This window comes from Salmo salar, chromosome 24 (assembly GCF_965601325.2).
Source record: "Salmo salar chromosome 24, fSalSal1, whole genome shotgun sequence".
In the NCBI taxonomy this organism is placed as follows: Eukaryota; Metazoa; Chordata; class Actinopteri; order Salmoniformes; family Salmonidae; genus Salmo; species Salmo salar.
The window spans coordinates 34,647,119-34,673,920 of NC_138314.1; the positions used below are offsets into that span (position 1 = coordinate 34,647,119).

Below are 26,802 nucleotides of genomic sequence, written 5' to 3' on the forward strand. Positions count from 1 at the left end.
GTTCTTCCAGCACCTCCACCAGCACAACCGGGGTCTCCCCTGAGCGCCCCTTTCCCGCCTGAGCCCAGTGGGATCCAACTTTCCTTGCCACAGGAGTACGACGGGAGTGCTGCCAACTGCCAGGGGTTCCTCCTTCAACTAAACCTCTATCTGGCCACGGTCCACCCAGCTCCATCAGACCATGATAGGGTTTCCGCGCTCGTCTCGTGTCTCACCGGGAAAGCCCTGGAGTGGGCCAACGCCGTGTGGAGAGAGGGAGACGCGGCATTAGACCATTTTGAGGAGTTCACCCACCATTTCCGGGCAGTCTTCGACCACCCGCCCAAGGGCAGAGCGGCGGATGAGCGCCTCTACCATCTGAGACAGGAGACGAGGAGCGCCCCGGAGTTTGCCCTGGAATTTAGAACCCTGGCTGCCGGCGCGGGATAGAACAACAGGGCCCTGATCGACCACTACCGCTGCAGTCTGCGCGAGGACGTCCGTCGGGAGCTGGCCTGCAGAGACACCACCCTTACTTTCGACCAGCTGGTGGACCTGTCCATCCGGCTGGACAACCTGCTGGCTACTTGCGGACGTCCAGATCGGGGTCTGGTGGTTCCATCCTCCCGCACCCCCTCTCCGATACCCATAGAGCTGGGAGGGGCGGTGCGCAGGGAGACCGGAGGGGGTTTCCACTCGTGCACCATCTGTGGCCACAGAGGTCACACTGCTGGTCGGTGCCGGGTTTGTTCCTCTGGGAATCGAGGCAGCATGCAGGGCGCTCTGGCGTCACCCCAGGTGAGCTGGCACCATTCTCACCCAGAGTCCTCTGTTGCACATATGTTTGTGTCTGTCACTTTTCCTGAGTTTTCCCCGCATTCCCAGCATAAGGCGCTCGTAGATTCAGGCACGGCTGGGAATGTTCATTGATAGAGTGTTAGCTCATAGTTTAGGGACCCCCATTGTTCCCGTGGATGTGCCCTTCCCCGTTCACATCTTAGATAGTTGACCATTAGGGTCAGGGTAAATTAGGGAGGTCACTGCTCCTTTGGGCATGGTGACGCAGGGGGGTCACACGGTAAAATGTGTCTTTTCCTTATTGACTCTCCTGCGTTTCCCGTGGTGCTGGGCCTACCCTAGTTAGCTTGTCATAACCTCACTGTTTCTTGGCCACAGAGGACTCTCACGGGGTGGTCGCGAGATTGCTCAGGTAGGTGTTTAGGGGTTTCTGTTGGTACTACAATGGTGGAGAGTCCAATCCAGGTCTCCACCATGCGCATTCTCCCTGAATATGCCGATTTGGCTCTCGCCTTCTCTAAAAAGAAGGCGACTCAATTACCACCTCATCGACGGGGTGATTGTGCGATAGATCTCCTAGTAAACGCTGCACTTCCCAGGAGTCACGTGTATCCCCTCTCACAGGCGGAGACGGAGGCTATGGAAACATGTCTCCGAATCCCTGCGTCAGGGGTACATTCGGTCCTCCACTTCACCCGTCTCCCCGAGTTTATTTTTTGTGAAGAAGAAGGAGAGGGAGACAAGTGGAAGAAAGCTTTCAGTACCACCTCTGGGCACTATGAGTACCGCGTCATGCCGTACGGGTTGATGAATGCATCATCAGTCTTCCAAGCTTTTGTTGACAAGATTTTCAGGGACCTGCACGGGCAGCGTGTGGTGGTGTATATTGATGACATTTTGATATACTCCGCTACATGCGCCGAGCATGTGTCCCTGGTGCGCAAAGTACTTGGTTGCTGGTTGGAGCATGACCTGTACGTCAAGGCTGAGAAATGCTTGTTCTTCCAACCGTCCGTCTCCTTCCTAGGGTATTGCATTTCCACGTCAGGGGAGGAGATGGAGAGTGACGGCATTGCAACCGTGCGTAATTGGCCGACTCTCACCACGGTAAAGGAGGTGCAGCGATTCTTAGGGTTTGCCAACTACTACCGGAGGTTTATCCGGGGTTTTGGTCAGGTAGCGGCTCCCATTACTTCACTGCTGAAGGGGGGCCCGGTGCGCTTGCAGTGGACAGCTGAGGTGGACAGGGCTTTCAGTCACCTGAGGGCTTTGTTTACCTCGGCTCCCGTGCTGGCCCATCCGGATCCCTCTTTGGCGTTCATAGTGGAGGCGGACGTGTCCGAGGCTGGGATAGGAGCTGTGCTCTCTCAGCGCTCGGGTACGCCACCGAAGCTCTGCCCTTGTGCCTTCTTCTCGAAGAAGCTCAGCCCGGCAGAGCGAAACTATGACGTGGGGGACCGGGAGCTTTTGACTGTCGTCAAGGCCCTGAATGCGTGGAGACATTGGCTTGAAGGGGCTAGACACCCTTTTCTCATCTTGACTGACCATCGCAATCTGGAGGTCATCCGGGCGGCGAGGAGACTGAACCCTCGCCAGGCAAGGTGGGCCATGTTTTTCACCCATTTTGTGTTTACCCTTTCTTATAGACCAGGCTCCTAGAACATTAAGGTAGACGCATTGTCCCGGCTGTATGACACAGAGGAGCGGCCCATAGATCCCACTCCCATTTCCTAACCGATTTTCCACCTTCACAGGGTAACACCACGATCCTGGTCATTGTGGATAATTTTTCTAAGTCCTGTCGTCTCCTCCCTTTGCCCAGTCTCCCTACGGCCCTACAAACTGCAGAGGCCCTGTTTACACACGTCTTCCGGCACTACGGGGTGCCTGAGGATATAGTGTCTGATCGGGGTTCCCAGTTCACGTCAAGGGTCTGGAAGGTGTTCATGGAATGTCCGGGGGTCTTGGTCAGCCTTACCTCAGGTTTTCACCCCAAGAGTAATGGGCAGGTGGAGAGAGTTAACCAGGATGTGGGTAGGTTTCTGAGGTCGTATTGCCAGGACCAGCCGGGGGAGTGGACGGCGTTCGTGCCCTGGCCAGAGATGGCCCAGAACTTGCTCCGCCACCTCTCCACTAACCTTTCTCCCTTCCAGTGTGTATTGGGGTATCAACCGGTTCTGGCTCCTTGGCATCAGAGTCAGACCGAGGCTCCTGCGGTGGACGACTGGTTCCGGCGCGCGGAAGAGACATGGGACGCCGCACATGTCCACCTTCAGCGCACCGTACTTTCTGGCGCAGACCGTCACCGCAGTGAGGCCCCGGTGTTCACACCGGGGGACAGGGTCTGGCTCTCGACCCGAAACCTGCCCCTCCACCTGCCCTGTCGGAAGCTGGGTCCGCAGTTTGTGGGGCCATTAAAGTCCTGAGGAGAGTGAACGAGGTATGTTACAGTTACCGTATTAACCCCTCGTTCCATGTGTCTCTCCTCAGGCCGGTGGTGGCTGGCCCACTCCAGGAGTCTGAGGTGTGGGAGGTTCCTCCACCCCCTCTGGACATCGAGGGGCTCCAGCGTACTCCGTTCGTTCCATATTGGATTTGAGACGTCGGGCGAGGGGCCTTCAGTACCTCGTGGACTGTGAGGGGTATGGTCTGGAGGAGAGATGCTGGGTTCCGGTGGAGGATGTGTTGGATCCTTCCATGCTGCGAGATTTCCAATGTCTCCATCCGGATCGCCCTGCGCCTCGCCCTCCGTGTCGTCCCTGAGGTCGGTGCCGACGTGCAGCTGGGGCCGTGCGTCAGGGGGGTACTGTCATGACTTCCGCCGAAGTCGGTCCCTCTCCTTGTTTGGGCGGTGTTCGGCGGTCGAAGTCACCGACCTTCTAGCCATCACTGATCCATTTTTCATTTTCCATTGGTTTTGTCTTGTCTTCCTTCACACCTGGTTCCAATCCCATCAATTACATGTTGTTTATTTAACCCTCTGTTTCCCCTCATGTCCTTGTCGGAGATTGTTTGATTGTATGTTTGTGTATTATGTGTTGGTGCGCGATGGGTTTTGAACCCACTTTTTATTATTTTGTAATTTTGGTTTTGGAGTTTTGTGAAGCACTGATTAAACAACTCCGTTTATACCAAGTTCAATTCTCATGCGCCTGACTTCCCTGCCACCAACACGCACCCATTACAATGACACAAATATTAATTTTCACAAAGTCTGCAGCCTCAGTGTCTTTAGATATTTTTGTCAGATGTTACTATGGAATACTTAAGTATAATTACAAGCATTTCATAAGTGTCAAAGGATTTTATTGATAATTACATGAAGTTGTTGACCATTATTTTTCAAGACCTCTGCAATCCGCCCTGGCATGCTGTCAATTAACTTCTGGGCCACATCCTGACTGATGGCAGCCCATTCTTGCATAATCAATGCTTGGAGTTTGTCAGAATTTGTGGGTTTTTGTTTTTCCACCCGCCTCTTGAGGATTGACCACAAGTTCTCAATTGGATTAAGGTCTGGGGAGTTTCCTGGCCATGGACCCAAAATATCAATGTTTTGTTCCCCGAACCACTTAGTTATCACTTTTGCCTTATGGCAAGGTGCTCCATCATGCTGGAAAAGGCATTGCTCGTCACCAAACTGTTCCTGGATGGTTGGGAGAAGTTACTCTCGGAGGATGTGTTGGTACCATACTTTATTCATGGCTGTGTTCTTAGGCAAGATTGTGAGTGAGCCCACTCCCTTGGCTGAGAAGCAACCCCACACATGAATGGTCTCAGGATGCTTTACTGTTGGCATGACACAGGACTGATGGTAGCGCTCACCTTGTCTTCTCCGGACAATATTTTTTCCGGGGATTCATCAGAGAGGGGATTCATCAGAGAAAATGACTTTACCCCAGTCCTCAGCAGTCCAATCCCTGTACCTTTTGCAGAATATCAGTCTGTCCCTGAATATTTTTCCTGGAGAGAAGTGGCTTCTTTGCTGCCCTTCTTGACACCAGGCCATCCTCCAAAAGTCTTCGCCTCACTGTGCGTGCAGATGCACTCACACCTGCCTGCTGCCATTCCTGAGCAAGCTCTGTACTGGTGGTGCCCTGATCCCGCAGCTGAATCAACTTTAGGAGACGGTCCTGGAGCTTGCTGGACTTTCTTGGGAGCACTGAAGCCTTCTTCACAACAATTGAACCGCTCTCCTTGAAGTTCTTGATGATCTGATAAATGGTTGATTTAGGTGCAATCTTACTGGCAGCAATATCCTTGCCTGTGAAGCCCTTTATGTGCAAAGCAATGATGACGGCACGTGTTTCCTTGCAGGAAACCATAGTTGACAGAGGAAGAACAATGATTCCAAGCTTCCTTTTGAAGCTTCCAGTCTGTTATTTGAACTCAATCAGCATGACAGAGTGATCTCCAGCCTTGTCCTCACCAACACTCACACCTGTGTTAACGAGAGAATCACTGATATGATGTCAGCTGGTCCTTTAGGGCTGAAATGCAATGGAAATGTTTTTTGGGGGATTCAGTTCATTTGCATGGCAAAGAGGGACTTTGCAATTAATTGCAATTCATCTGATCACTCTTCATAACATTCTGGAGTATATGCAAATTGTCATCATACAAACTGAGGCAGCAGACTTTGTGAAAATTTATATTTGTGTCATTCTCAAAACTTTTGGCCACAACTGTACATCTTTAAATGAAGTTGCATGGAAAAAGGAATGAAACTGTGAAAATATTCTCTGTCATGGTTAAAGGAACTCAAAAGGTGTGATGATACTAAAACATTTGATCTGAATGTGCAAACAGTCAGGAATGATCTGCAAGGAAGGTGGACTCTTGAATTTGAAAGTGGATTTAAAAAAATGCCTCATTAATCTATATGGTCCAAATCAGGATGATCCACTCATTTTCGAAAATATTAATATTAACAAACTACTGAAGTTACAGGCAACAAACGATTAAATGATTATGGTGGGAGACTATAACACAGTGTTAAGTACTGTACCTGTCACACGATTGCTAGGAGTGGTGGTAGGAGTCAGGCGCAGAAAGCAGAGGTACGGAGCTTTGTGTTTATTACAATCAAAAACACAACACGAACAACGCCAACACAAACGGCGTGGAAAAAATGCCAAGTGCCCAAAACAGGTGCACAGCCAGCCTACAATATCACAGTCGTAAATCGCCAGCACATCCAATGACAAAAACACAACCTGACGCTAAAATAATCCCGCACAACACTGGGCGGGCTAACCAGGCTTAAATAACCAAAATCAAAAGACAAATGAGGAACAGGTGCAAACAATAAGACAAACCAAACGAAAAGGAAAAAAGGATCAGCGGCGGCTAGTAGGTCGGTGACGACGACCGCCGAGCTCCGCCCGAGCAGGCAGGGGAGCCACCTTCGGTGGGATTCGTGACAGTACCCCCCTCCTGACGCGCGGCTCCCGCAGCGCGCCGACACCGACCTCGAGGGTGACCCGGAGGACGAGGCGCAGGGCGATCCCCATGAAGGCGGTGGAACTCCCTCAGTAGTGGGGGGTCCAAAATGTCCCTCCTGGGTACCCAGCACCTCTCCTCCGCGCCGTACCCCTCCCAGTCGACGAGGTACTGTAGGCCCCCCCCCCCCCCGAAGTCTGGAGTCCAGAATGGCGCGTATTTTATACTCCGGGGACCCCCCAATGTCCAGCGGGGGGGGGAGGAACCTCCGGCACCTCACCTTCCTGCATGGGACCAGCCACCACCGGCCTGAGGAGAGACACATGAAACGAGGGGTTAATACGGTAGTAAGATGGAAGTTGTAACCGGTAACACACCTCGTTTATCCTCCTCAGGACTTTAAACGGCCCTACACACTGCGGGCCCAGCTTCCGGCAGGGCAAGCGGAGGGGCAGGTTTCTAGCCGAGAGCCAGACTCGATCCCTTGGTGCAAACACAGGGGTCTCACTGCGGTGCTGGTCAGCGCTCTTCTTCTGCCGTCCACTCGCCTTTGTAAGTGCGTCTTGGACGGCTCTCCAGGTGTCCTTCGAGCGCTGCACCCAATCCTCCACCGCAGGAGCCTCGGTCTGGCTCTGGTGCCATGGAGCCAGGACCGGCTGGTAGCCCAACACGCACTGGAACGGTGACATGTTGGTTGATGAGTGCCGTAAAGAATTTTGGGCTATTTCTGCCCATGGCACGTATCTCGCCCATTCTCTGGGCCGGTCCTGGCAATACGTCCTTAGAAACCTACTCACCTCTTGGTTCACCCTCTCCACCTGCCCATTACTCTCGGGGTGGAAACCCGAGGTCAGGCTGACCGAGACCCCCAAACGTTCCATGAACGCCCTCCAAACTCTGGACGTGAACTGGGGACCCCGATCAGAAACGATGTCCTCGGGCACCCCATAGTGCCGGAAGACATGGGTAAACAGGGCCTCCGCAGTCTGCAGAGCCGTAGGGAGACCGGGCAACGGGATGAGACGACAGGACTTCGAGAACCGATCCACAACGACCAGGATAGTGGTGTTCCCCTGCGATACGGGAAGGTCAGTGAGGAAGTCCACTGACAAGTGTGACCACGGCCGCTGTGGAACGGGGAGGGGGTGTAATTTCCCTCTAGGCAGGTGTCGAGGAGCCTTGCTCTGAGCGCACACCGAGCAGGAGGAAACATAAAACCGCACGTCCTTACCCAAGGTGGGCCACCAGTACTTCCCCCTCAGGTTCCGCACTGTCCTCTCGATCCCAGGGTGACCCGAAGAGGGGAGATTATGGGCCCATCGAATCAATCGATCACGGAGACCAAGCGGTACGTACTGAACACCTGCCGGACACTGCGATGGTGCAGGTTCCGACCGTAACGCCCGCTCGATCTCCGCGTCCAACTCCCATACCACCGGAGTTACCAAACACGACGCCGGAAGAATGGGAGCCGGATCGATGGCCCTCTCCTCGATGTCATATAGGCGGGACAGTGCGTCAGCCTTCGTGTTCAGTGAACCTGGCCGATAAGAGATCGTGAACCGGAAACGGGTAAAGAACATGGCCCACCTGGCCTGACACGGATTCAGTCTCCTAGCTGCCCGGATGTACTCGAGATTACGGTGGTCAGTCCAGATGAGGAAAGGGTGCTTTGCCCCCTCAAGCCAATGTCTCCACACCTTCAGAGCCTTGACCACAGCTAACAACTCCCTGTCCCCCACGTCATAGTTCTGCTCCGCCGGCCCTAGCTTCCTAGAAAAGAAAGCGCACGGGCGGAGTTTGGGTGGCGTGCCCGAGCGCTGTGATAGCACGGCCCCCACCCCAGTCTCGGACGCGTCCACCTCCACTATGAATGCCAAAGAGGGATCCGGATGAGCCAGCACTGGAGCGACGGTAAACAGCTCCTTCAGGCGACTGAACGCTCTGTTCGCCTCTGCTGACCAGCGCAAGCGTGCCGGACCCCCCTTCAGCAGTGAGGTAATGGGAGCAGCAACTTGACCAAAGCCCCGGATAAACCTCCGGTAGTAATTGGCAAACCCTAAAAACCGCTGCACCTCCTTTACCGTGGTCGGAGTCGGCCAATTACGCACGGCTTTAACGCGGTCATCCTCCATCACCACCCCCGAGGTGGAAATGCGATACCCCAGGAAGGAAACGGCTCGTTTGAAAAACTCACATTTCTCAGCCTTGACGTACAGGTCATTCTCCAGCAGTCGCCCAAGCACCTTGCGCACCAGGGAGACATGCGCGGCGCGGGTGGCGGAATAAATCAGGATGTCGTCAATATACACCACTACCCCCTGTCCGTGCAGGATTGAAAGACGTCTGGAGCATTCTTTAACCCGTATGGCATGACGAGGTACTCATAGTGGCCCGATGTGGTACTGAATGTGGTTTTCCACTCGTCTCCTCCCCAGATACGCACCAGATTGTACGCGCTCCTGAGGTCCAGTTTCGTGAAAAAACGCGCGCCGTGAAATGATTCCACCGCCGTAGCGATGAGAGGTAGTGGGTAACTGAACCCTACTGTGATGGAATTTAGACCTCGATAATCAATGCACGGACGCAACCCTCCATCCTTTTTCTTCACGAAAAAGAAACTCGAGGAGACGGGTGACATGGAGGGCCGAATATACCCCTGTCTCAGAGATTCCGTGACATATGTCTCCATAGCCAACGTCTCCTCCTGTGACAATGGGTACACGTGACTCCTGGGAAGTGCAGCGTTTACCTGGAGATTTATCACGCAATCCCCTCGTCGATGAGGTGGTAATCGGGTCGCCCTCTTTTTACAGAAGGCGATAGCCAAATCGGCATATTCTGAGGGAATGCGCACAGTGGAAACCTGGTCTGGACTCTCCACCGTCGTCGCACCGATGGAAACTCCCTTACACCTGCCTGAGCACTCCTCTGACCACCCTCTGAGAGCCCCCTGTCTCCACGAAATATTGGGATTGTGATTGGCCAGCCAGGGAATCCCCAGCACCACCGGAAACGCAGGAGAATCAATGAGGAAGAGACTAATCCGTTCCCCATGATCCCCCTGCGTTACCATGTCCAGTGGCACCGTGGCCTCCCTGACCAGTCCTGACCCTAATGGTCTGCTATCTAAGGAGTGCACGGGGAAAGGTTGGTCCAACGACACCAGGGGAATCCCTAGCCTTAATGCGAGCCCACGATCCATAAAGTTTCCAGCTGCGCCTGAATCGACTAGCGCCTTATGCTGGAAAGAGGGAGAAAACAAGGGGAAAGTTACTAAAACGAACATGTGACCAACAGGGAGCTCTGGGTGAGGTTGGTGCTTACTCACCTGAGATGGACGAGGAGTGCTCCGCCTGCCATCCCGATTCCCAGAGGAGCTCCCCCAGCACCGGTCGGTAGTGTGTCCTCTCCGACCACACTGGATACAAGGGGAGCCTCCTCCTCCGGTTCCCCTGGACGCGGCCCCCCCTAGCTCCATAGGTATGGGAGCTGGAGGACCTGGAGGTGGAACCAACAGGGCCCCGTCTGGACGCCCGCGCGCAGCCAGCAGATTGTCAAGACGAATGGACATGTCGATTAGTTTGTCTAGTGACAGGGTAGTGTCCCGACAGGCTAGCTCACGGCGGACGTCCTCCCGGAGGCTACACCGATAGTGGTCCATCAGGGCCCTGTCGTTCCACCCCGCTCCAGCAGCCAAGGTCCGGAACTCCAGAGCAAAGTCCTGTGCGCTCCTCGTCTCCTGACGCAGGTGGAACAGCCGTTCACCCGCCGCCCGGCCTTCTGCTGGGTGGTCGAACACGGCCCGGAACCGGCGGGTGAACTCAGGGTAGTGATCCCTTGCCGAGTCTGGGCCATACCACACTGCGTTGGCCCACTCCAGGGCACGTCCCGTTAAGCAGGAGACGAGGACGCTTACGCTCTCCTCTCCCGAGGGAGCTGGGGGACAGGGTCTGGCTCTCGACCCGAAACCTGCCCCTCCACCTGCCCTGTCGGAAGCTGGGTCCGCAGTTTGTGGGGCCATTAAAGTCCTGAGGAGAGTGAACGAGGTATGTTACAGTTACCGTATTAACCCCTCGTTCCATGTGTCTCTCCTCAGGCCGGTGGTGGCTGGCCCACTCCAGGAGTCTGAGGTGTGGGAGGTTCCTCCACCCCCTCTGGACATCGAGGGGCTCCAGCGTACTCCGTTCGTTCCATATTGGATTTGAGACGTCGGGCGAGGGGCCTTCAGTACCTCGTGGACTGTGAGGGGTATGGTCTGGAGGAGAGATGCTGGGTTCCGGTGGAGGATGTGTTGGATCCTTCCATGCTGCGAGATTTCCAATGATTTCCTTCTTCACAACAATTGAACCGCTCTCCTTGAAGTTCTTGATGATCTGATAAATGGTTGATTTAGGTGCAATCTTACTGGCAGCAATATCCTTGCCTGTGAAGCCCTTTATGTGCAAAGCAATGATGACGGCACATGTTTCCTTGCAGGAAACCATAGTTGACAGAGGAAGAACAATGATTCCAAGCTTCCTTTTGAAGCTTCCAGTCTGTTATTTGAACTCAATCAGCATGACAGAGTGATCTCCAGCCTTGTCCTCACCAACACTCACACCTGTGTTAACGAGAGAATCACTGATATGATGTCAGCTGGTCCTTTAGGGCTGAAATGCAATGGAAATGTTTTTTGGGGGATTCAGTTCATTTGCATGGCAAAGAGGGACTTTGCAATTAATTGCAATTCATCTGATCACTCTTCATAACATTCTGGAGTATATGCAAATTGTCATCATACAAACTGAGGCAGCAGACTTTGTGAAAATTTATATTTGTGTCATTCTCAAAACTTTTGGCCACAACTGTACATCTTTAAATGAAGTTGCATGGAAAAAGGAATGAAACTGTGAAAATATTCTCTGTCATGGTTAAAGGAACTCAAAAGGTGTGATGATACTAAAACATTTGATCTGAATGTGCAAACAGTCAGGAATGATCTGCAAGGAAGGTGGACTCTTGAATTTGAAAGTGGATTTAAAAAAATGCCTCATTAATCTATATGGTCCAAATCAGGATGATCCACTCATTTTCGAAAATATTAATATTAACAAACTACTGAAGTTACAGGCAACAAACGATTAAATGATTATGGTGGGAGACTATAACACAGTGTTAAGTACTGTACCTGTCACACGATTGCTAGGAGTGGTGGTAGGAGTCAGGCGCAGAAAGCAGAGGTACGGAGCTTTGTGTTTATTACAATCAAAAACACAACACGAACAACGCCAACACAAACGGCGTGGAAAAAATGCCAAGTGCCCAAAACAGGTGCACAGCCAGCCTACAATATCACAGTCGTAAATCGCCAGCACATCCAATGACAAAAACACAACCTGACGCTAAAATAATCCCGCACAACACTGGGCGGGCTAACCAGGCTTAAATAACCAAAATCAAAAGACAAATGAGGAACAGGTGCAAACAATAAGACAAACCAAACGAAAAGGAAAAAAGGATCAGCGGCGGCTAGTAGGTCGGTGACGACGACCGCCGAGCTCCGCCCGAGCAGGCAGGGGAGCCACCTTCGGTGGGATTCGTGACAGTACCCCCCTCCTGACGCGCGGCTCCCGCAGCGCGCCGACACCGACCTCGAGGGTGACCCGGAGGACGAGGCGCAGGGCGATCCCCATGAAGGCGGTGGAACTCCCTCAGTAGTGGGGGGTCCAAAATGTCCCTCCTGGGTACCCAGCACCTCTCCTCCGCGCCGTACCCCTCCCAGTCGACGAGGTACTGTAGGCCCCCCCCCCCCCGAAGTCTGGAGTCCAGAATGGCGCGTATTTTATACTCCGGGGACCCCCCAATGTCCAGCGGGGGGGGGAGGAACCTCCGGCACCTCACCTTCCTGCATGGGACCAGCCACCACCGGCCTGAGGAGAGACACATGAAACGAGGGGTTAATACGGTAGTAAGATGGAAGTTGTAACCGGTAACACACCTCGTTTATCCTCCTCAGGACTTTAAACGGCCCTACACACTGCGGGCCCAGCTTCCGGCAGGGCAAGCGGAGGGGCAGGTTTCTAGCCGAGAGCCAGACTCGATCCCTTGGTGCAAACACAGGGGTCTCACTGCGGTGCTGGTCAGCGCTCTTCTTCTGCCGTCCACTCGCCTTTGTAAGTGCGTCTTGGACGGCTCTCCAGGTGTCCTTCGAGCGCTGCACCCAATCCTCCACCGCAGGAGCCTCGGTCTGGCTCTGGTGCCATGGAGCCAGGACCGGCTGGTAGCCCAACACGCACTGGAACGGTGACATGTTGGTTGATGAGTGCCGTAAAGAATTTTGGGCTATTTCTGCCCATGGCACGTATCTCGCCCATTCTCTGGGCCGGTCCTGGCAATACGTCCTTAGAAACCTACTCACCTCTTGGTTCACCCTCTCCACCTGCCCATTACTCTCGGGGTGGAAACCCGAGGTCAGGCTGACCGAGACCCCCAAACGTTCCATGAACGCCCTCCAAACTCTGGACGTGAACTGGGGACCCCGATCAGAAACGATGTCCTCGGGCACCCCATAGTGCCGGAAGACATGGGTAAACAGGGCCTCCGCAGTCTGCAGAGCCGTAGGGAGACCGGGCAACGGGATGAGACGACAGGACTTCGAGAACCGATCCACAACGACCAGGATAGTGGTGTTCCCCTGCGATACGGGAAGGTCAGTGAGGAAGTCCACTGACAAGTGTGACCACGGCCGCTGTGGAACGGGGAGGGGGTGTAATTTCCCTCTAGGCAGGTGTCGAGGAGCCTTGCTCTGAGCGCACACCGAGCAGGAGGAAACATAAAACCGCACGTCCTTACCCAAGGTGGGCCACCAGTACTTCCCCCTCAGGTTCCGCACTGTCCTCTCGATCCCAGGGTGACCCGAAGAGGGGAGATTATGGGCCCATCGAATCAATCGATCACGGAGACCAAGCGGTACGTACTGAACACCTGCCGGACACTGCGATGGTGCAGGTTCCGACCGTAACGCCCGCTCGATCTCCGCGTCCAACTCCCATACCACCGGAGTTACCAAACACGACGCCGGAAGAATGGGAGCCGGATCGATGGCCCTCTCCTCGATGTCATATAGGCGGGACAGTGCGTCAGCCTTCGTGTTCAGTGAACCTGGCCGATAAGAGATCGTGAACCGGAAACGGGTAAAGAACATGGCCCACCTGGCCTGACACGGATTCAGTCTCCTAGCTGCCCGGATGTACTCGAGATTACGGTGGTCAGTCCAGATGAGGAAAGGGTGCTTTGCCCCCTCAAGCCAATGTCTCCACACCTTCAGAGCCTTGACCACAGCTAACAACTCCCTGTCCCCCACGTCATAGTTCTGCTCCGCCGGCCCTAGCTTCCTAGAAAAGAAAGCGCACGGGCGGAGTTTGGGTGGCGTGCCCGAGCGCTGTGATAGCACGGCCCCCACCCCAGTCTCGGACGCGTCCACCTCCACTATGAATGCCAAAGAGGGATCCGGATGAGCCAGCACTGGAGCGACGGTAAACAGCTCCTTCAGGCGACTGAACGCTCTGTTCGCCTCTGCTGACCAGCGCAAGCGTGCCGGACCCCCCTTCAGCAGTGAGGTAATGGGAGCAGCAACTTGACCAAAGCCCCGGATAAACCTCCGGTAGTAATTGGCAAACCCTAAAAACCGCTGCACCTCCTTTACCGTGGTCGGAGTCGGCCAATTACGCACGGCTTTAACGCGGTCATCCTCCATCACCACCCCCGAGGTGGAAATGCGATACCCCAGGAAGGAAACGGCTCGTTTGAAAAACTCACATTTCTCAGCCTTGACGTACAGGTCATTCTCCAGCAGTCGCCCAAGCACCTTGCGCACCAGGGAGACATGCGCGGCGCGGGTGGCGGAATAAATCAGGATGTCGTCAATATACACCACTACCCCCTGTCCGTGCAGGATTGAAAGACGTCTGGAGCATTCTTTAACCCGTATGGCATGACGAGGTACTCATAGTGGCCCGATGTGGTACTGAATGTGGTTTTCCACTCGTCTCCTCCCCAGATACGCACCAGATTGTACGCGCTCCTGAGGTCCAGTTTCGTGAAAAAACGCGCGCCGTGAAATGATTCCACCGCCGTAGCGATGAGAGGTAGTGGGTAACTGAACCCTACTGTGATGGAATTTAGACCTCGATAATCAATGCACGGACGCAACCCTCCATCCTTTTTCTTCACGAAAAAGAAACTCGAGGAGACGGGTGACATGGAGGGCCGAATATACCCCTGTCTCAGAGATTCCGTGACATATGTCTCCATAGCCAACGTCTCCTCCTGTGACAATGGGTACACGTGACTCCTGGGAAGTGCAGCGTTTACCTGGAGATTTATCACGCAATCCCCTCGTCGATGAGGTGGTAATCGGGTCGCCCTCTTTTTACAGAAGGCGATAGCCAAATCGGCATATTCTGAGGGAATGCGCACAGTGGAAACCTGGTCTGGACTCTCCACCGTCGTCGCACCGATGGAAACTCCCTTACACCTGCCTGAGCACTCCTCTGACCACCCTCTGAGAGCCCCCTGTCTCCACGAAATATTGGGATTGTGATTGGCCAGCCAGGGAATCCCCAGCACCACCGGAAACGCAGGAGAATCAATGAGGAAGAGACTAATCCGTTCCCCATGATCCCCCTGCGTTACCATGTCCAGTGGCACCGTGGCCTCCCTGACCAGTCCTGACCCTAATGGTCTGCTATCTAAGGAGTGCACGGGGAAAGGTTGGTCCAACGACACCAGGGGAATCCCTAGCCTTAATGCGAGCCCACGATCCATAAAGTTTCCAGCTGCGCCTGAATCGACTAGCGCCTTATGCTGGAAAGAGGGAGAAAACAAGGGGAAAGTTACTAAAACGAACATGTGACCAACAGGGAGCTCTGGGTGAGGTTGGTGCTTACTCACCTGAGATGGACGAGGAGTGCTCCGCCTGCCATCCCGATTCCCAGAGGAGCTCCCCCAGCACCGGTCGGTAGTGTGTCCTCTCCGACCACACTGGATACAAGGGGAGCCTCCTCCTCCGGTTCCCCTGGACGCGGCCCCCCCTAGCTCCATAGGTATGGGAGCTGGAGGACCTGGAGGTGGAACCAACAGGGCCCCGTCTGGACGCCCGCGCGCAGCCAGCAGATTGTCAAGACGAATGGACATGTCGATTAGTTTGTCTAGTGACAGGGTAGTGTCCCGACAGGCTAGCTCACGGCGGACGTCCTCCCGGAGGCTACACCGATAGTGGTCCATCAGGGCCCTGTCGTTCCACCCCGCTCCAGCAGCCAAGGTCCGGAACTCCAGAGCAAAGTCCTGTGCGCTCCTCGTCTCCTGACGCAGGTGGAACAGCCGTTCACCCGCCGCCCGGCCTTCTGCTGGGTGGTCGAACACGGCCCGGAACCGGCGGGTGAACTCAGGGTAGTGATCCCTTGCCGAGTCTGGGCCATACCACACTGCGTTGGCCCACTCCAGGGCACGTCCCGTTAAGCAGGAGACGAGGACGCTTACGCTCTCCTCTCCCGAGGGAGCTGGGGGACAGGGTCTGGCTCTCGACCCGAAACCTGCCCCTCCACCTGCCCTGTCGGAAGCTGGGTCCGCAGTTTGTGGGGCCATTAAAGTCCTGAGGAGAGTGAACGAGGTATGTTACAGTTACCGTATTAACCCCTCGTTCCATGTGTCTCTCCTCAGGCCGGTGGTGGCTGGCCCACTCCAGGAGTCTGAGGTGTGGGAGGTTCCTCCACCCCCTCTGGACATCGAGGGGCTCCAGCGTACTCCGTTCGTTCCATATTGGATTTGAGACGTCGGGCGAGGGGCCTTCAGTACCTCGTGGACTGTGAGGGGTATGGTCTGGAGGAGAGATGCTGGGTTCCGGTGGAGGATGTGTTGGATCCTTCCATGCTGCGAGATTTCCAATGATTTCCTTCTTCACAACAATTGAACCGCTCTCCTTGAAGTTCTTGATGATCTGATAAATGGTTGATTTAGGTGCAATCTTACTGGCAGCAATATCCTTGCCTGTGAAGCCCTTTATGTGCAAAGCAATGATGACGGCACGTGTTTCCTTGCAGGAAACCATAGTTGACAGAGGAAGAACAATGATTCCAAGCTTCCTTTTGAAGCTTCCAGTCTGTTATTTGAACTCAATCAGCATGACAGAGTGATCTCCAGCCTTGTCCTCACCAACACTCACACCTGTGTTAACGAGAGAATCACTGATATGATGTCAGCTGGTCCTTTAGGGCTGAAATGCAATGGAAATGTTTTTTGGGGGATTCAGTTCATTTGCATGGCAAAGAGGGACTTTGCAATTAATTGCAATTCATCTGATCACTCTTCATAACATTCTGGAGTATATGCAAATTGTCATCATACAAACTGAGGCAGCAGACTTTGTGAAAATTTATATTTGTGTCATTCTCAAAACTTTTGGCCACAACTGTACATCTTTAAATGAAGTTGCATGGAAAAAGGAATGAAACTGTGAAAATATTCTCTGTCATGGTTAAAGGAACTCAAAAGGTGTGATGATACTAAAACATTTGATCTGAATGTGCAAACAGTCAGGAATGATCTGCAAGGAAGGTGGACTCTTGAATTTGAAAGTGGATTAAAAAAAATGCCTCATTAATCTATATGGTCCAAATCAGGATGATCCACTCATTTTCGAAAATATTAATATTAACAAACTACTGAAGTTACAGGCAACAAACGATTAAATGATTATGGTGGGAGACTATAACACAGTGTTAAGTACTGTACCTGTCACACGATTGCTAGGAGTGGTGGTAGGAGTCAGGCGCAGAAAGCAGAGGTACGGAGCTTTGTGTTTATTACAATCAAAAACACAACACGAACAACGCCAACACAAACGGCGTGGAAAAAATGCCAAGTGCCCAAAACAGGTGCACAGCCAGCCTACAATATCACAGTCGTAAATCGCCAGCACATCCAATGACAAAAACACAACCTGACGCTAAAATAATCCCGCACAACACTGGGCGGGCTAACCAGGCTTAAATAACCAAAATCAAAAGACAAATGAGGAACAGGTGCAAACAATAAGACAAACCAAACGAAAAGGAAAAAAGGATCAGCGGCGGCTAGTAGGTCGGTGACGACGACCGCCGAGCTCCGCCCGAGCAGGCAGGGGAGCCACCTTCGGTGGGATTCGTGACAGTACCCCCCTCCTGACGCGCGGCTCCCGCAGCGCGCCGACACCGACCTCGAGGGTGACCCGGAGGACGAGGCGCAGGGCGATCCCCATGAAGGCGGTGGAACTCCCTCAGTAGTGGGGGGTCCAAAATGTCCCTCCTGGGTACCCAGCACCTCTCCTCCGCGCCGTACCCCTCCCAGTCGACGAGGTACTGTAGGCCCCCCCCCCCCCCCGAAGTCTGGAGTCCAGAATGGCGCGTATTTTATACTCCGGGGACCCCCCAATGTCCAGCGGGGGGGGGAGGAACCTCCGGCACCTCACCTTCCTGCATGGGACCAGCCACCACCGGCCTGAGGAGAGACACATGAAACGAGGGGTTAATACGGTAGTAAGATGGAAGTTGTAACCGGTAACACACCTCGTTTATCCTCCTCAGGACTTTAAACGGCCCTACACACTGCGGGCCCAGCTTCCGGCAGGGCAAGCGGAGGGGCAGGTTTCTAGCCGAGAGCCAGACTCGATCCCTTGGTGCAAACACAGGGGTCTCACTGCGGTGCTGGTCAGCGCTCTTCTTCTGCCGTCCACTCGCCTTTGTAAGTGCGTCTTGGACGGCTCTCCAGGTGTCCTTCGAGCGCTGCACCCAATCCTCCACCGCAGGAGCCTCGGTCTGGCTCTGGTGCCATGGAGCCAGGACCGGCTGGTAGCCCAACACGCACTGGAACGGTGACATGTTGGTTGATGAGTGCCGTAAAGAATTTTGGGCTATTTCTGCCCATGGCACGTATCTCGCCCATTCTCTGGGCCGGTCCTGGCAATACGTCCTTAGAAACCTACTCACCTCTTGGTTCACCCTCTCCACCTGCCCATTACTCTCGGGGTGGAAACCCGAGGTCAGGCTGACCGAGACCCCCAAACGTTCCATGAACGCCCTCCAAACTCTGGACGTGAACTGGGGACCCCGATCAGAAACGATGTCCTCGGGCACCCCATAGTGCCGGAAGACATGGGTAAACAGGGCCTCCGCAGTCTGCAGAGCCGTAGGGAGACCGGGCAACGGGATGAGACGACAGGACTTCGAGAACCGATCCACAACGACCAGGATAGTGGTGTTCCCCTGCGATACGGGAAGGTCAGTGAGGAAGTCCACTGACAAGTGTGACCACGGCCGCTGTGGAACGGGGAGGGGGTGTAATTTCCCTCTAGGCAGGTGTCGAGGAGCCTTGCTCTGAGCGCACACCGAGCAGGAGGAAACATAAAACCGCACGTCCTTACCCAAGGTGGGCCACCAGTACTTCCCCCTCAGGTTCCGCACTGTCCTCTTGATCCCAGGGTGACCCGAAGAGGGGAGATTATGGGCCCATCGAATCAATCGATCACGGAGACCAAGCGGTACGTAATGAACACCTGCCGGACACTGCGATGGTGCAGGTTCCGACCGTAACGCCCGCTCGATCTCCGCGTCCAACTCCCATACCACCGGAGTTACCAAACACGACGCCGGAAGAATGGGAGCCGGATCGATGGCCCTCTCCTCGATGTCATATAGGCGGGACAGTGCGTCAGCCTTCGTGTTCAGTGAACCTGGCCGATAAGAGATCGTGAACCGGAAACGGGTAAAGAACATGGCCCACCTGGCCTGACATGGATTCAGTCTCCTAGCTGCCCGGATGTACTCGAGATTACGGTGGTCAGTCCAGATGAGGAAAGGGTGCTTTGCCCCCTCAAGCCAATGTCTCCACACCTTCAGAGCCTTGACCACAGCTAACAACTCCCTGTCCCCCACGTCATAGTTCTGCTCCGCCGGCCCTAGCTTCCTAGAAAAGAAAGCGCACGGGCGGAGTTTGGGTGGCGTGCCCGAGCGCTGTGATAGCACGGCCCCCACCCCAGTCTCGGACGCGTCCACCTCCACTATGAATGCCAAAGAGGGATCCGGATGAGCCAGCACTGGAGCGACGGTAAACAGCTCCTTCAGGCGACTGAACGCTCTGTTCGCCTCTGCTGACCAGCGCAAGCGTGCCGGACCCCCCTTCAGCAGTGAGGTAATGGGAGCAGCAACTTGACCAAAGCCCCGGATAAACCTCCGGTAGTAATTGGCAAACCCTAAAAACCGCTGCACCTCCTTTACCGTGGTCGGAGTCGGCCAATTACGCACGGCTTTAACGCGGTCATCCTCCATCACCACCCCCGAGGTGGAAATGCGATACCCCAGGAAGGAAACGGCTCGTTTGAAAAACTCACATTTCTCAGCCTTGACGTACAGGTCATTCTCCAGCAGTCGCCCAAGCACCTTGCGCACCAGGGAGACATGCGCGGCGCGGGTGGCGGAATAAATCAGGATGTCGTCAATATACACCACTACCCCCTGTCCGTGCAGGATTGAAAGACGTCTGGAGCATTCTTTAACCCGTATGGCATGACGAGGTACTCATAGTGGCCCGATGTGGTACTGAATGTGGTTTTCCACTCGTCTCCTCCCCAGATACGCACCAGATTGTACGCGCTCCTGAGGTCCAGTTTCGTGAAAAAACGCGCGCCGTGAAATGATTCCACCGCCGTAGCGATGAGAGGTAGTGGGTAACTGAACCCTACTGTGATGGAATTTAGACCTCGATAATCAATGCACGGACGCAACCCTCCATCCTTTTTCTTCACGAAAAAGAAACTCGAGGAGACGGGTGACATGGAGGGCCGAATATACCCCTGTCTCAGAGATTCCGTGACATATGTCTCCATAGCCAACGTCTCCTCCTGTGACAATGGGTACACGTGACTCCTGGGAAGTGCAGCGTTTACCTGGAGATTTATCACGCAATCCCCTCGTCGATGAGGTGGTAATCGGGTCGCCCTCTTTTTACAGAAGGCGATAGCCAAATCGGCATATTCTGAGGGAATGCGCACAGTGGAAACCTGGTCTGGACTCTCCACCGTCGTCGCACCGATGGAAACTCCCTTACACCTGCCTGAGCACTCCTCTGACCACCCTCTGAGAGCCCCCTGTCTCCACGAAATATTGGGATTGTGATTGGCCAGCCAGGGAATCCCCAGCACCACCGGAAACGCAGGAGAATCAATGAGGAAGAGACTAATCCGTTCCCCATGATCCCCCTGCGTTACCATGTCCAGTGGCACCGTGGCCTCCCTGACCAGTCCTGACCCTAATGGTCTGCTATCTAAGGAGTGCACGGGGAAAGGTTGGTCCAACGACACCAGGGGAATCCCTAGCCTTAATGCGAGCCCACGATCCATAAAGTTTCCAGCTGCGCCTGAATCGACTAGCGCCTTATGCTGGAAAGAGGGAGAAAACAAGGGGAAAGTTACTAAAACGAACATGTGACCAACAGGGAGCTCTGGGTGAGGTTGGTGCTTACTCACCTGAGATGGACGAGGAGTGCTCCGCCTGCCATCCCGATTCCCAGAGGAGCTCCCCCAGCACCGGTCGGTAGTGTGTCCTCTCCGACCACACTGGATACAAGGGGAGCCTCCTCCTCCGGTTCCCCTGGACGCGGCCCCCCCTAGCTCCATAGGTATGGGAGCTGGAGGACCTGGAGGTGGAACCAACAGGGCCCCGTCTGGACGCCCGCGCGCAGCCAGCAGATTGTCAAGACGAATGGACATGTCGATTAGTTTGTCTAGTGACAGGGTAGTGTCCCGACAGGCTAGCTCACGGCGGACGTCCTCCCGGAGGCTACACCGATAGTGGTCCATCAGGGCCCTGTCGTTCCACCCCGCTCCAGCAGCCAAGGTCCGGAACTCCAGAGCAAAGTCCTGTGCACTCCTCGTCTCCTGACGCAGGTGGAACAGCCGTTCACCCGCCGCCCGGCCTTCTGCTGGGTGGTCGAACACGGCCCGGAACCGGCGGGTGAACTCAGGGTAGTGATCCCTTGCCGAGTCTGGGCCATACCACACTGCGTTGGCCCACTCCAGGGCACGTCCCGTTAAGCAGGAGACGAGGACGCTTACGCTCTCCTCTCCCGAGGGAGCTGGATGAACGGTAGCCAGGTACAAATCCAACTGTAGCAGGAACCCCTGGCACCCAGCCGCCGCTCCATCATACTCCCTGGGGAGAGCCAGGCGTAGGGCTCCGGGTCCGGACGTCGGTGGAGGGGTAGATGGTGGAGGGGGAGTTGGTGCTGGGGATGCGGTAGGGAGGCCACTCCTCTCCCATCGGTCCATCCTCTCCATCATCTGCTCCATCGCTGAGCCGATTCGGTGGAGGATGGTGGTATGGTGAAGGACCCGTTCTTCCATCGATGGGAGAGGAGGGGAGGCTGCTCCTGCTGACTCCATAGTAGGTGCGGGATTCTGTCACACGATTGCTAGGAGTGGTGGTAGGAGTCAGGCGCAGAAAGCAGAGGTATGGAGCTTTGTGTTTATTACAATCAAGAACACAACACGAACAACGCCAACACAAACGGTGTGGAAAAAATGCCAAGTGCCCAAAACAGGTGCACAGCCAGCCTACAATATCACAGTCGTAAATCGCCAGCACATCCAATGACAAAAACACAACCTGACGCTAAAATAATCCCGCACAACACTGGGCGGGCTAACCAGGCTTAAATAACCAAAATCAAAAGACAAATGAGGAACAGGTGCAAACAATAAGACAAACCAAACGAAAAGGAAAAAAGGATCAGCGGCGGCTAGTAGGTCGGTGAAGACGACCGCCGAGCGCCGCCCGAGCAAGCAGGGGAGCCACCTTCGGTGGGATTCGTGACAGTACCTCAATGGACATTAAAGGAAATCTCTCTACAAACTATCATCACTGTGCCCTTACAGAGATCACAAATATTATGGACACATTAGAAATAGTGGATATTTGGAGACAAAAAAACTCTGACCTAGTGATATACACTGCTCAAAAAAATAAAGGGAAGACTTAAACAACACAATGTAACTCCAAGTCAATCACACTTCTGTGAAATCAAAACTGTCCACTTAGGAAGCAACACTGATTGACAATACATTTCACATGCTGTTGAGCAAATGGAATAGACAGCAGGTGGAAATTATAGGCACTTAGCAAGACACCCCCAATAAAGGAGTGGTTCTGCAGGTGGGGACCACAGACCACTTCTCAGTTCCTATGCGTCCTGGCTGATGTTTTGGTCACTTTTGAATGCTGCCGGTGCTTTCACTCTAGTGGCAGCATGAGACGGAGTCTACAACCCACCCAAGTGGCTCAGGTAGTGCAGCTCATCCAGGATGGCACATCAATGCGAGCTGTGGCAAGAAGGTTTGCTGTGTCTGTCAGCGTAGTGTCCAGAGCATGGAGGCGCTACCAGGAGACAGGCCAGTACATCAGGAGACGTGGAAGAGGCCGTAAGAGGGCAACAACCCAGCAGCAGGACCGCTACCTCTGCCTTTGTGCAAGGAGGAGCAGGAGAAGCACTGCCAGAGCCCTGCAAAATGACCTCCAGCAGCCCACAAATGTGCATGTGTCTGCTCAAACGGTCAGAAACAGACTCCATGAGGGTGGTATGAGGGCCCGACGTCCACAGGTGGGGGTTGTGCTTACAGCCCAACACCGTGCAGGACGTTTGGCATTTGCCAGAGAACACCAAGATTGGCAAATTCGCCACTGGCACCCTGTGCTCTTCACAGATGAAAGCAGGTTCACACTGAGCACGTGACAGACGTGACAGAGTCTGGAGACGCCGTGGAGAACGTTCTGCTGCCTGCAACATCCTCCAGCATGACCGGTTTGGCGGTGGGTCAGTCATGGTGTGGGGTGGCATTTCTTTGGGGGGGCCGCACAGCCCTCCATGTGCTCGCCAGAGGTAGCCTGACTGCCATTAGGTACCGAGATGAGATCCTCAGACCCCTTGTGAGACCATATGCTGGTGCGGTTGGCCCTGGGTTCCTCCTAATACAAGACAATGCTAGACCTCATGTGGCTGGAGTGTGTCAGCAGTTCCTGCAAGAGGAAGGCATTGATGCTATGGACTGGCCCGCCCTTTCCCCAGACCTGAATCCAATTGAGCACATCTGGGACATCATGTCTCGCTCCATCCACCAACGCCACGTTGCAACACAGACTGTCCAGGAGTTGGCGGATGCTTTAGTCCAGGTCTGGGAGGAGATCCCTCAGGAGACCATCTGCCACCTCATCAGGAGCATGCCCAGGCATTGTAGGGAGGTCATACAGGCACGTGGAGGCCACACACACTACTGAGCCTCATTTTGACTTGTTTTAAGGACATTACATCAAAGTTGGATCAGCCTGTAGTGTGGTTTTCCACTTTAATTTTGAGTGTGACTCCAAATCCAGACCTCCATGGGTTGATAAATTGGATTTTCATTGATTATTTTTGTGTGATTTTGTTGTCAGCACATTCAACTATGTAAAGAAAAAAGTATTTAATAAGATTATTTCTTTCATTCAGATCTAGGAGGTGTTGTTTAAGTGTTCCCTTTATTTTTTTGAGCAGTATATATACATTGACTACTTTCTGTTCTCTTTCTGTAACGGCCGTCGAAAGGAGTAGACCAACGCGCAGCGTGGTGAGTGCTCATCATTAACTTTTAATAGAACACTTTCAACAAAACAAGAAAACGAACGACAGCTAAACAGTTCTGTCAGGAACATGAACTAAACAGAAAGTAACCACCCACAAAACCCAAAGGAAAACAGGCTGCCTAAGTATGGCTCCCAATCAGAGACAACGATATACAGCTGTCCCTGATTGAGAACCATACCCGGCCAAAACAAAGAAATACAAAACATAGAAAAAAGGGCATAGAATGCCCACCCTAGTCACACCCTGGCCTAACCAAAATAGACAATAAAACCCTCTCTATGGCTAGGGCGTGACACTTTCTTGCATCAAAGGTTAAAAAAGTATTGATTGATGACAGAATGAGATCGGACCATCATCAAATTGAGCTTCAGATAACTCCACTTGGAGACTCCACAGAATTTCCACTTGGACGGGGTGTCACAATCGTCAAAAGGAGTAGACCAAGGTGCAGCGTGGTAAGTGTTCATCCTTGTATTTATTTTAAATCAGAACACTAAACACAAAAGTATGATTACTAATCAGAGACAACGATAGACAGCTGATTAGGAACCATACTCGGCTCAAAACAAAGAAATAGACACCATAGAATGCCCACCCCACACCCTGACCTAACCACATAGAGAAACAAACCGTCTCTCTTAGGTCAGGGCGTGACACGGGGATATTGGAAAGTTAATCAAAGTCTACTGGATGACAATTTGTTCTTAACCTCTTATGGCTAGGGGGCAGTATTTTTACGGCTGGATAAAAAACGTACCCGATTTAATCTGGTTACTAATCCTACCCAGTAACTAGAATATGCATATACTTATTATATATGGATAGAAAAAATTTAGACGGTCGACGAGCAGGGATACCTTCTAGGTCAACACCATGACCAGCTGGCATAACTCGGGACGGCTATGGAAGAGGCTCTTCACAGTGTGCAACGTCTTGAACACACCCAGGAGGCATTGCCTTCAACTAGCGGAGGATACTCTACAACCAGTCGACCCAGCAAGCCAGCACAACAGTCCATTCAGCAACGCGCTCAGGTCAGCGATGACCGTTTGTCCCTCCCGGATAAATATGATGGTACCCCATCTAAATGCCATGGCTTCCTACTTCCGTGCTCCCTCTACTTTACACACCATATGGGAGCCCCCACCACCGAGAGGTCCATGGTTGCCACGGTTATTTCTCTACTAACTGGGCGGGTGTTGGAATGGGCCACGGCTGTTTGGGAGAGAGGAGAGGAATAGCTAGATTCATATGAGTGGTTCATGCCTCTGTTCAGGTGAATCTTCAATAATTTCCAGGAAGGCAGAGAGGGGGTGAGCGCTTATTTCAATTACGGCAGGGGGACCAGATGGCTGCTGAATAAGCGCTCACCTTCTGGACAGTAGCAGCATCAAGTGGATGGAATGAGCCGGCGCTTCGTACGCTATTCAGAAGAGGTCTGCGCGAGGAGGTCCAGATGGAACTGGCCTGTCGAGACGACAACCTCTCCTTGGACGCACTCATTGCGATGGAAATCTGTCTGGATTACCTAATTCGGGAGCGTTGGTACTCTCATCACTTCTCTCCCTCCCTCAGTGAACACTCTGGATCAGAGCCTGATCCCATGACGGTAGGGGTCACACGCCTCCCCGCGACAGAGCGATGCAGATGGAGACAGCTGGGGCTCTGTCTGTATTGTGGTCAAGGAGGGCACCAGCTCCAGTTGTGTCCGGCACTTCCCAATCCTGGATCCACAAGAGCAGAGGGACCGGTCACGTGATTTTCCACCTCCTGGGGCAGGAGTGAGTATTCCATCTTCATCACTTTCTGCTAAGCTCTTTTTGGTGTTCATCACACTAGTTGAGCTTCCCTCATTTTCTGTGTCTACAACGTTAGTGGATTCCGGTGCCACGGGGAACTTTATTGACCAGACCCTTGCCTCCTCTCTTAACATCATCTCATTCTTGCTCTCCTCTCCTTTCCCAGTTCAAGCCCTCGATAGTCAGCCATTAGGATCTGGAACCATCACACACATGACCCAACCACTCAATCTTACCATGGAATCCATTCATCAGGAGAACATCCTCTTCTTCATCACCAGTGCACCAGTTCACAAGATTGTCCTGGGCCTCCCTGGGCTTCAAAGCCATAACCCCACCATATCATTGTTGAGGATGAGAATCACAGATTGGTCACCTGAATGCCGGAGGACCTACTTCCCCATCCCCTGTGGTTCCACGTCAGTTGAGAGTCCTATGGTTGCCCTTCAGCCCGACATCTTTGAGGTTTACCGGGATGTCGCCAAGAAGGATGGAGGGTTACGTCCATGTATAGATTACAGAGGACTCAATGAAATCACCACAAAGTACCATTACCCTCTCCCGTTGGTGCCACAGCCATAGAACATCTCTGTGGGGACCTGTTCTTTACCAAATTGGACCTGCGGAGTGCATACAATCTCATCCGCATCCGGGAGGGGGTTGAATGGAAGACTACGTTTAGCACGATGTCTGGTCACTACGAGTACTTGGTGATGCCATTTGGTTTAGCCAATGCTCCGTCAGTGTTCCAGGCATCCGTTAACGAGGTGTTCAGTTACAGTTGTTGCTCGTAGACGTTTCTACTTCACAATAACAGCAGTTGACCGGGGCAGCTCTAGCAGGTCAGAAATTTGATGGACTGATTTGTTAGAAAGGTGACATCCTATGATGGTGCCACATTGAAAGTCACTGAGCTCTTCAGTAAGGCCATTCTACTGCCAATGTTTGTCTATGGAGATTGAATGTGTGCTGGATTTTATTCACCTGTCAGCAACGGGTGGGGCTGAAATAGCTGAATCCACTCATTTCAAGGGTGGTCCACATACTTTTGTATGCATAGTGTATATGGCGCGTAGAAATACTAAGTGGGTGGTCA

The 26,802-nt window shown here is 53.4% G+C and overlaps 1 protein-coding gene across 1 annotated transcript; it reads right to left on the minus strand.

Annotated features, from left to right (window-relative positions):
* Positions 1-267: 267 nt before the first annotated feature.
* On the minus strand, positions 268-25,410 carry LOC145863989 (uncharacterized). Its single transcript, XM_082968763.1, has 7 exons — positions 25,242-25,410; positions 25,038-25,122; positions 14,269-15,811; positions 13,413-14,143; positions 8,666-10,208; positions 7,810-8,540; positions 268-412 (listed from the first exon to the last, which is right to left on the minus strand). Exons 1-7 carry the CDS (start codon positions 25,408-25,410, stop codon positions 268-270), a joined length of 4,947 nt encoding a protein of 1,648 aa, XP_082824889.1.
* Positions 25,411-26,802: the final 1,392 nt, after the last annotated feature.